This window comes from Rutidosis leptorrhynchoides, chromosome 5 (assembly GCF_046630445.1).
Source record: "Rutidosis leptorrhynchoides isolate AG116_Rl617_1_P2 chromosome 5, CSIRO_AGI_Rlap_v1, whole genome shotgun sequence".
Classification (NCBI taxonomy): Eukaryota; Viridiplantae; Streptophyta; class Magnoliopsida; order Asterales; family Asteraceae; genus Rutidosis; species Rutidosis leptorrhynchoides.
Window position 1 is genome coordinate 386,262,381 of NC_092337.1, and position 12,028 is coordinate 386,274,408.

Genomic DNA, 12,028 nt, shown 5'->3' on the forward strand with positions numbered 1-12,028 from the left:
GTTACTTTTAGACATTAGAAATGGATATATATGATATTATTCACCTTAGTGGGCAAATATGAGATTTCAAAAATTAATACTAGTATATGATAAAAAAACCTATTTCGTAATATTGGCAAATATTTTATACTTAAATAAAATAAAATCAGCGCATTAAATGCACGTCGATTCAGTATCACCAAAAATCCCCTTTAAAGGTTAAGATGGCAGACAAAAGGTTGAATATTTTCTCAAATACAATCTTCTCTCAAGTACACCAAACACAAAAAATTAAAACATCCTTTTTATTTTTTAAAGAATACAAGAATGGAAGAAGTTACTCAAGCGAACATACTCGAAACTCTTCCACAAGATATGCTTGTAAAATTTTTATCTCGAGTTGGTCAGGATTCATCTAAGCAGTTGTTCATACTCAAGTTGGTTCGCAAAAGCTTTTTGAATCTTTCCGACGATCCTTTGGTTTGTAAAAGGATATCCTTAGATAGGTGGGATCTCGTACCTTGGAGAAAACCTAAGATGGATCATATTATCAGACGTTGTTATTTTTATGGAAACCCTAATGTGATTTTTCAAAGGGGTTTGATAAATTATTTTGATAAATCTAATACCGAGTTAGGGCTTCGTCTTATAGAAGAAGCTGCAAACAGCCAAATTATAAAGGGGTTTGTGTTTATGGTTTGATCATGTTTGCCTCTCACCAAATAGAAGCATAGCATGTTGGATTATAAGTTTTGAATAAAACATTCCCACCAGTGCCAGACTTGGTGGTTGCGGTGAGAACCAAGGTTTTTCATTTGTTACATGAATTATGGTTACATAACCTCCGTCCTTCTGATGACTTGGTAACGCGTTGCCCTATCTCCGGCCACAAGGGTTATTTTCCACACATCCGAGGAAGTGGGTTTGAAATGAGGATACCAGAATGCATGTCGTGTTTTTGGGCCTATGAGTTGGGTTTTTGCATACCGATTTGGGTATGTTACTAGGTGAATGTAAATGTTAGTAGAAAAAACTAGATTTATGTTGGTATTTTTTAGATTTTGAATAAATGTTACCTAGTTAATTAATGTAAATGTTAGTAGTAATTTCTATTATCATATATATGATCAGTTGATTATATTGCTTCCATTTTTCCTTCGTATTATGTGGATTGTGATGTTATTTATATTGTTATATCTAACATGACTATTGTCTATGTTAACAAAAGAAAAATAAAGGCTAATTAAGTGCTTTTTGACAGTTATTGCAAACTAATTAAGTGCCTTCGAATCTTACAAGAGTCATATAAGAGGAAAAGAGCCTCTAATAAAACTAATACTTTAACACAAAAGAGAACACCCAAAGAGGTGATTCATTGTTAACGTTTGTTGTTGACTAGCTACTCTTTTATCCGTTGTATGTTGGTCTGCACATTGCTGTTGACTTGCTGTTGCTTAAAACTATCACCATTAGTCTCTTTCTATATTTTGATATGATGGAGAACACTTTCTTCTGATCTAAACTGTTAGGACCCCGAAGTTGTATAGTGTTAATGTGAAATAAGCTTAATTGACGGTTCCTTAGAAGAGGGTGTAGTGACCCGTCCTAATCCATCTGGACGAATACATTACATTTGGTTACATCGCGAGGTACTTGACCTCTATATGATACATTTTACCAACATTGCATTCGTTTTTAAAAGACAAACTTTCTTTACACCGAAAGTTGACGTCATGCATACCATTTCATAATATTTCCAACTATAATTGACTTAGTAATAATCTTGATGAACTCAACGACTCGAATGCAACGTCTTTTGAAATATGTCATGAATGACTCCAAGTAATATCTCTAAAATGAGAAAATGCACAGCAAAAGATTTCTTTCATACCTGAGAATAAACATGCATTCAAGTGTCAACCAAAAGGTTGGTGAGTTCAATAGCTTATCATAAATAATTACTTCATAATTTTAATAGACCACAAGATTTCATATTTCCATTTCTCATAAACATCATGCATAAAAATCATTCATATGGATTGAACACCTAATAATCGACATTAACAAGATGCATATAAGAATATCCCCTTCATTCCGGGACATCCATCGAACATGATAAAAAAACATCGAAGTACTAAAGCATCCGCTACAACGGATGGGGTTTGTTGGGCCCAATAGATCTATCTTTAGGATTCGCGTCAATTAGGGGTGCACTAATTCTCAAAATTAGTGATGTTCCCTAATTCTTAGATTACAAGGCTAAAAGGGGCATATTCGGCTTCGATCCATTCAACCATATATTGTAGTTTCGATTACTTGTGTCTATTTCGTAAAACATTTAAAAGCGCATGTATTTTTAGTCCCAAAAATATATATTGCAAAAGCATTTAAAAAGGGAGTAATGAAACTCACTTTACGATATTTTGTAGTAAAAATATTCATACGACGATACTGAACAATGCAGGGTTGGCCTTGGATTCACGAACCTCAACGAAGTAGCCCTTAAAAAAATGCCCAAGTCCGGGTTTGAACCCGCGACGTCCCGCTAACCCGAAAATACTCCAAAACAAATGCACCGTTACTTAATTTCTTTCTTAATTCATACCATTATTCTTTTAACCCATTATTATCATATCACAATCTCTTCATCATCATAACTATATGTTTCATCATCTTGGTTATCATGATAATATCATCTGGTCATCATTATTATACTCGCCATTCATTATCATAACCATCTCTATATCATTTTCATCGAATCCTCCTCCCATATGTATATCATCATGTAACGTTTGTTTACAATAATTGTTGTCATTCTTGTTCCTAGTTGTACATCACCACCATTGTAATACATCATCATCTATCCAAACATTTCGGTCCAATCAAACAGGCTAGTCCTCAGCCCAAAAAGAAGGACATATATCTCGGCCCAAACAAGATAAAGAAATGGCAGTCCAATCCAATTAGTCTAGCTCACTAACTAATATAAGCCTAAAAGGGGAAAAGAAGGACTCGCCCCAAATTTCTAACGCCTAGTTTACTAATTTAAATGGACCGTAACAGTCCAAATAAATTTTTTTTGCCCGTATAACAAATAAAAAGCTTTGTGTTTGATTTGTTTCGGTTGTGATTAACACAGCTTCAAGTTGCTGTTCCACGTGGATAAATAAAAAAAGAACGCGTATGTGGCTCGTTTGTCATGTCGAAAAAAGAAAAAGCACATGTACTCCGTAATTTGTAGTATTGTTTAGTGGGAGTGGGGTTGTTTGCTTAGAGGATGTCGGCCACCATAATAAAAAAAGGAACACGCAAAAGAAACTTTTCATTATAATATAACTACAAACCATAGACTCAATTTCAATGTAGATGTTGTGGTTTCACTCAATAGTGAACAAAAGTCTTTCATAGCAGCCGTGGATATAAAAAAAATTAGAGTATTGGTGGTATTCCGGTGTGTTTCACAGCGAAAAAGAAACAGAAATTGGGTGTAGCAATAGTTGTAGTGTACAGTAGGTTTTCGTGGTGGTTTTTACCGACGACTAGTAGAAAACGGAGAGTAGCAATAGGACAACAAGGTGGCGGTTTGGTAATAGAAACAATGAAGAGCAGATGGTGATCGAAGAAGGTGAAGTTAATGGTGGTTTGGTGGTTTTTCGGATGAGAGAGAAGAGTGATAAAGATGGTTCACGATGATGGAAGTGATGGTGGTAGTTGTTCTTGAGGTTGATTGAACCAGAAACAGTGAACAAAATGTGGTGGAGGTTGGCGGTTGTCATGCTAGTGGTGTCGCGTTAGTTATAGACAAGAAAGGTGGTGGATGGTGTATGTTGACGAAGAAGAAAGTGGTGGTGCAATGTGGCGTAACAACATCAATTTTACAAGGGTGGGTTGGTTAAAGATGATGGTATACATGGTGGTTAAGGATGATTAAAAGTGGGTTTTAAATGGTGACTAACGGCTGTTTTGGTGGTTGCTCAACTCATCATCGAAGCTGAACCAGACGGCAATTACAACTGTGATTGATGGTTGTTGATACGGGTTGTGGGTTTGAGGTGGTTATGAACCGAGCGACTAATGGTTGTTGATGGTTTCGTTAACAATAGAGCTGCTTGATTTATATAAAATGTTTTGATGTGTCTGAGCTTCAATCATAGTCACGAGAAAGAAGATATAACAGAAAAAAATAAATTAATAATAATAATAATAATAATAATAATAATAATAATAATAATAATAATAATAAAAATAATAATAATAATAATAATAATAATAATAATAATAATAATAATAATAATAATAATAATAATTAATAATAATTAATAATAGTAATAAAACTAATAATCATAATAATATTATTAATGATAATAAATTGTGTTATTTTCCAATGATTATAACAATAATGATAATAATAATAATTATAATAATAAATATTAATATCTAATAATAATACTAAAAATAATAATAATAATAATATTAATATTAATAGTAATAATAAAAGTACTAAAAATATTATTATAATAACTAGATTTTAACTTATAATTACATTTAATAAATTAATATTACATATTATTAATTATGTGATATTTAATAATTATAATATATATAATAACATATATTTAATATTCAATATTTATACATTTTAATATATTACAATATACATATAATCATCAATTATGTATTGCAATCATATATATATTCAACTATTATATATATAATATTGTTTTAAATATTAAGTTTTGTTACTTAGATAAATATATTTATTATTTATTTTGAAACAAATATTTCAAGGTATACATTTAATCGTTGACAAATCATATTCGAAATCATTTATAGTCAATATACTCTATATATTCAAATAACAAGTTTTGGTTATTTTAAGTTATCTTATAATAGTTCAGTAACATATTTAATTTATTATATATAATTATTTACATATATAATCTTTTATATATACCTTAAAGGTTCGTGAATCGTCGAGAACATCCAAAGGTCAAACGATTTCATGTAAATAGTTCATAAATTTTTGAGACTCAATAATACATACTTTGCTTATCGTGTCGGAACATATAAAGATTAAGTTTAAATTTGGTCGGAAATTGCCGGGTCGTCACAGTACCTACCCGTTAAAGAAATTTCGTCCAGAAATTTGATCGTGGTCGTCATGGCTAACAATAAGAATGTTTTCATGACGAATATGAGCTGATAAATAGAGTTTTATCACCTATTGAGTAATATGGATAAAGTAATTCGATTACTCGAAGTGTACGAGTGGAGCTATCACAAAAGAGTGAAATAAAGATTCGCCTTAGCTTTTGACGTAATCGCGGTGGATTTCCGGAATTCAAGGAATTTAAAGAAATCTTTGTAATAAGATTCGATTCTTCAGAAATTAAGGAAATTAGAATCCTCTTTGGTTAAATGCGATAATCTGTTTTGATTGCTTTATCGGATATTTTACTATATATCCACCCCCTTCGTTTCTTTTATATTTTGGAGTTCCATCATTTTATTTTCTCTTCCCGACTTTAAGTCAAGCGAATAATGGTCCAGCAATTTGTAGGTAGGAAGTTTCGAATGAACATGACTAACGTTCTAAAAGAGAAATTGTAATAGCACGATTTTGATTGGTTAAATTACCAGAATTTAAGAGAAAAGATAGAACTATCAAGAAATTTTGTTCTTGATATGTTTATAGATTAGATAGAATGTAAGAGTCATGTAACATGGCACACGATGACGTTATGGTCTGTGAATCATCACGTTTCATTAGAAACTCAGCATGACTTACTGTAATATAATCACGTTCATCAATTGTATTATACTAACTCATGCATCAATTTCCAACACTACTTCAAAAACATTCATAGTTTAAACTCGAAAGTTTACAGAATATAGAAACTAACAGTTTCTTATATGATGTAACACTGCGTGAAGAGATAAATGATTTTAGATCAGATTAGTTATGAAAATATCTTCAGAAATATCGAGGATATTTATAATAACAGATACGATGATATCTTAAGATTTCTAATATCGATGGATGATGATGAAGATCGTTCATCAAAGTGTAAAGTCAGGAGCAAGATATTCCTTAATGACTTTAGCAGATACTGAATCATTTGGATTCTTTGAAGGCAGGTTTAATCTTTGGGATTTGTCCACAGCCTCCTTCATAGTTTCACATAATCCGCCTTTTGGTACTAAATTTTCTATTGAGTGTTTCCAACACTTACTGTTATGGTCGTTTACAGTTTTTGCTGCTTCATCAGCAATTTTCAAAATTTGGAGTATTGATTCGTAGATTGAGTGCTTTTCAGAATTTCAGAATGGAAGATCATAATTCTAAGAGATAAATGTTATATGTATACATATAACTGTTGATGTAGGCATGCTGCGAGATCTCAAAATACCGATTGCTGATTCTCGGTAATTGGTATGGCAATTTTCGTTACAAGATGCGGATGAGTATATGATAGGGTTTTGGTATATATAATGATTTTTCGGAAAGTCAAATATCAAGGGAGTTACTGGTAAGTTTACTGCTAATGTGGTGGAATATAAATGGTTTTTCCGGTAACGATGATGAATAAGGCAATCATATATATCAAGACTTATTCGAATGAAAGGTCGATGTTGATTTAATGGAGCTGTGAGAAAATTGGCTAATTTGAAAAGGGATTAAAAAATTATTTTCGGTAATAACAACACCCAAGTAGCTAGCGCAGATACGGGTTAAACGTTTACTCAAGTTCCGAGAATTTTTTCAGGTGCATAACTATATGCATTATACTTCCTCTCGTTGATAACGTGTGATTGGATCATCCTCTCGATTGAGGTATTTTCAAGAATCATGAAAGGTTTGAATGAAGATTGTAATCGTCAAGATACAAATGAGGTTTAAGGTGAAATCAAGTGGCAAACTTGAAGAAATGTTTAGTTTCATATGTTATAATCAATATTTTAATTTATTTTAATTGTCCAATGTTATTAGTCCACAGTTAGCAGTCCACAATTAGTAGTTCAACAATTCATATATAGTTTAATATATAATATTTGAATTAATTAATACGTGTCGTGACCCATTATATACATGTCTCAGACTCGATCACAACTCAAAGTATATATATTATTTGAGAATCAACCTCAACCCTGTATAGCTAACTCTATCATTACTCATATAGAGTGTTATTCCAAATAATATATATAGATGCGTCGATATGATATGTCAAAACCTTGTATACGTGTCCCGATATTTAAAATGCGTAAATAACAGTATTTAAATGACGATAAATAAAGTGCGTAAAATAAATAACAGAAATTAAATGACAATAAATTAAATTGCGAGAATTAAAATTGCGAGAAATAAATTGCGATAAATAAATGTAATAAGGATTTAATAGTTAGCTAGGAACAGTTAGCTAGGATTTTGTTAGCGTGGATTCTTAACAAAATTTCTCATAATTAATTTGTTTGTTTCTAACAAATTTTATTTTTTCCAATATTTTCTTCATTATGCCACTTGTTGGATTCTGATATATCAAAATCCAAATATGAAATTGAATGAAAATGGTTATTTTACGGTGAACGGATACGTATATCGGTGGTTGTAAATAGGATAGTAAATGACTATTGAATTAGATTTGAAAGAATGTACAGTGTACTTATTAATGTGAAATCTAAATATTCCTCGGGTATTACCTACCCGTTAAAATATTTTCACCATTAACAGTTTGTACGAAAGAATTTTTAATTACAATCTTTATAAAAATATATATACATATATATTTTCTTCAGATGTAATCATGGATTTAATGAGTCAATATGATATTAGACTCATTTGATTTACTGTTAGAACAAGGATGTATAATCTCTAAAACATTAGAGAATACATAATTGCCATGTCGAACGAAGATAACTGATGTAGAACGATACGTAGAATGATGATTATACTCGAGGTACAGAATTAGATGTTGAGACATGGATTGTTGATGGTACTGTGCTGTTACTGATGGTACTGTTGGTGCCGATGATGTTGTTGAAGCTGGTAAATTTTGCACCATATTCTCCAAAAATCATTACTCAGGCACGAAGTTCGTTGACTTCTTCGATTACTCCGGGATGATTTTCGGTAAGAACGAGTGAATGAATAAGGTTTAGAATCTGAGATAGTATGTAATCATGACGAGATATTCAGGAAATAAGGGTGAAAATGGTATTTCGGACTGGTTCACCGGTAAGTGCTTCAGGTTCTTCGCCAAGAGGTGAATTTGGTTGATGGAAAGGATCACCTTCTTTTTGTCTCCAATGATTAAGTAGGCTATGAACCCATCAGATGAATTAGTTGATTCATTCTGGTGACACTGCTTTCGGAGCTTAGGTGAAACTCCATATCGGAATAGCTGTCGGAATTCGAGAAATTCGAACTGGTTGAAGGATTCATCACGTACAATCAGATGAAGGATTTTTGATAAGAAATAGATTATAGGATGTAGATTAGTACCCTGCAATACCTAATTTACATATGCATGTATAATACTAAAATCCCATAAGTTACGGAGGAATCTACGGAAGCTGTCACGCAAAGGTAACAATAACAGATACACTAAGATATGAATTTATCTATACACTGTATATGCAATAGAGGCAGTAAGATGTGTCTAGACTAAGAATGATAAGCATATAATTTCCTACAGATGATAAGTAGATGATTTCCGACTAGAAATGATAAGCAAAACTTTTGACATGCAGACACGGTCGAAGTCCAGACTCACTAATGCATCTAAACAACTATCAGTTAGACACACTAATGCAAGACCTGGTTCACTAAGACCACTGCTCTGATACCACCTGAAGTAACCCGTCCTAATCCATCTGGACGAATACATTACATTTAGTTACATCGCGAGGTACTTGACCTTTATATGATACATTTTACAAACATTGCATTCGTTTTTAAAAGACAAACTTTCTTTACACTGAAAGTTGATGTCATGCATACCATTTCATAATATTTCCAACTATAATTGACTTAGTAATAATCTTGATGAACTCAACGACTCGAATGCAACGTCTTTTGAAATATGTCATGAATGAATCCAAGTAATATCTCTAAAATGAGCAAATGCACAGCGGAAGATTTCTTTTATACCTGAGAACAAACATGCTTTAAAGTGTCAATCAAAAGGTTGGGGAGTTCATTAGTTTATCATAAATAAGCATTTCATAATTTTAATAGACCACAAGATTTCATATTTCCATTTCTCATAAACATCATGCATAAAAATCATTCATATGGATTGAACACCTGATAATCGAAATTAACAAGATGCATATAAGAATATCCCCATCATTTCGGGATATCCATCGGACATGATAAAAAAACATCGAAGTACTAAAGCATCCGCTACAATGGATGAGGTTTGTTGGGCCCAATAGATCTATCTTTAGGATTCGCGTCAATTAGGGGTGCACTAATTCTCAAAATTAGTGATGTTCCCTAATTCTTAGATTACCAGGCTAAAAGGGGCATATTCGGCTTCGATCCATTCAACCATATAATGTAGTTTTGATTACTTGTGTCTATTTCGTAAAACATTTAAAAAGCGCATGTATTCTCAATCCCAAAAATATATATTGCAAAAACATTTAAAAAGGGAGTAATGAAACTCACTTTACGATATTTTGTAGTAAAAATATTCATACGACGATACTGAACAATGCAGGGTTGGCCTTGGATTCACGAACCTCAACGAAGTAGCCCTTAAAAAATGCCCAAGTCCGGGTTTGAACCCGCGACGTCCCTCTAACCCGAAAATACTCCCAAACAAATGCTCCGTTACTTACTTTCTTTCTTAATTCATACCATTATTCTTTTAACCCGTTATTATCATATCACAATCTCTTCATCATCATAACTATACGTTTCATCATCTTGGTTATCATGATAATATCATCTAGTCATCATCATTATACTCGCCACTCATTATCATAACCATCTCTATACCATTTTCATCGAATCCTCCTCCCATAAGTATATCACCATGTAACGTTTGTTTATAATAATTGTTATCATTCTTGTTCCTAGTTGTACATCACCACCATCGTAATACATCATATATCCAACCATTTCGGCCCAATCAGCCAGGCTAGTCCTCAGCCCAAAAAGAAGGACATATATCTCGGCCCAAACAAGATAAAGAAATGGCAGTCCAATCCAATTAGTCTAGCTCACTAACTAATATAAGCCTAAAAGGGGAAAAGAAGGACTCGCCCCAAATTTCTAACGCCTAGTTTACTAAATTAAATGGACCGTAACAGTCCAAATAAAATTGTTTAGCCCGTATAACAAATAAAAAGCTTTGTGTTTGATTTGTTTCGGTTGTGATTAACACAGCTTCAAGTTACTGTTCCACGTGGATAAATAAAAAAGAACGCGTATGTGGTTCGTTTGTCAAGTCGAAAAAAGAAAAAGCACTTGTACTCTGTAATTTGTAGTATTGTTTAGTGGGAGTGGGGTTGTTTGCTTAGAGGATGTCGACCACCATAATAAAAAAGGAACACGCAAAAGAAACTTTTCATTATAATATAACTACAAACCATAGACTCAATTTTAATGTGGCTGTTGTGGTTTCACTCAATAGTGAACAAAAGTCTTTCATAGCAGCCGTGGATATAAAAAAAATTAGAGTATTGGTGGTATTCTGGTGTGTTTCACAGCGAAAAAGAAACAGAAATTGGGTCTAGCAATAGTTGTAGTGTAAAGTAGGTTTTCGTGGTGGTTTTTACCGACGACTAGTAGAAAATAGAGAGTAGCAATAGGACAACAAGGTGGCGGTTTGGTAATAGAAACAATGAAGAGCAGATGGTGATCGAAGAAGGTGAAGTTAATGGTGGTTCGGTGGTTTTTTGGATGAGAGAGAGAGATAAAGATGGTTCATGATGATGGAAGTGATGGTGGTAGTTGTTCTTGAGGTTGATTGAACCAGAAACAGTGAACAAAACGTGATGGAGGTTGGCGGTTGTCATGCTAGTGGTGTCGCGTTTGTAGTGACCCGAACTTTTCCATGTTTATATATATTAAATGAAATTGATATTTACATGATTAAGTGTTTCCAACATATTAAGCAATCAAACTTATTAAGACTTGATTAATTGGAATAGGTTTCATATAGACAAATGACCACCCAAGTTGACCGGTGATTCACGAACGTTAAAACTTGTAAAAACTATACGATGACATATATATGGTTATATATATAGTTAACATGATTTTATTATAAGTATGTATCTCATTAGGTATTTTAACAATGAGTTATATACATAAAAATGAGATTATTAAATTAAGAAACTCGAAAACGATATATATAACGATTATCGTTATAACGTCTTACTAGGTACATATGAATCATATTAAGATATTGATACACTTGGTTAATTATGTTAAATGATAAGTAAATATATCATTAAGTGTATTAACAATGAACTACATATGTAAAAATAAGACTACTAACTTAATGATTTTGAAACGAGACATATATGTAACGATTATCGTTGTAACGACATTTAATTTATATAGATCATATTAAGAGATATTCGTACATCATAATATCATGATAATATAACAATTTAACATCTCATTTGTTATAATAAACAATGGGTTAACAACATTCAACAAGATCGTTAACCTAAAGGTTTCAAAACAACATTTACATGTAACGACTAACGATGACTTAACGACTCAGTTAAAATGTATATACATGTAGTCTTTTAATATGTATTCATACACTTTTGAAAGACTTCAAGACACTTATCAAAATACTTCTACTTAACAAAAATGCTTACAATTACATCCTCGTTCAGTTTCATCAACAATTCTACTCGTATGCACCCGTATTCGTACTCGTACAATACACAGCTTTTAGATGTATGTACTATTGGTATATACACTCCAATGATCAGCTCTTAGCAGTCCATGTGAGTCACCTAACACATGTGGGAACCATCATTTGGCAACTAGCATGAAATATCTCATAAAATTACAAAAATATGA

The 12,028-nt window shown here is 32.3% G+C and overlaps 1 protein-coding gene across 1 annotated transcript; it reads left to right on the plus strand.

Moving 5' to 3' along the window:
• Nucleotides 1-306: 306 nt before the first annotated feature.
• LOC139849795 (putative F-box protein At1g67623) lies at nt 307-681 on the plus strand. Its single transcript, XM_071839418.1, has one exon. The coding sequence runs from the start codon at nt 307-309 to the stop codon at nt 679-681; it is 375 nt and encodes a 124-aa protein (XP_071695519.1).
• The last annotated feature ends 11,347 nt before the right edge of the window (nt 682-12,028 follow it).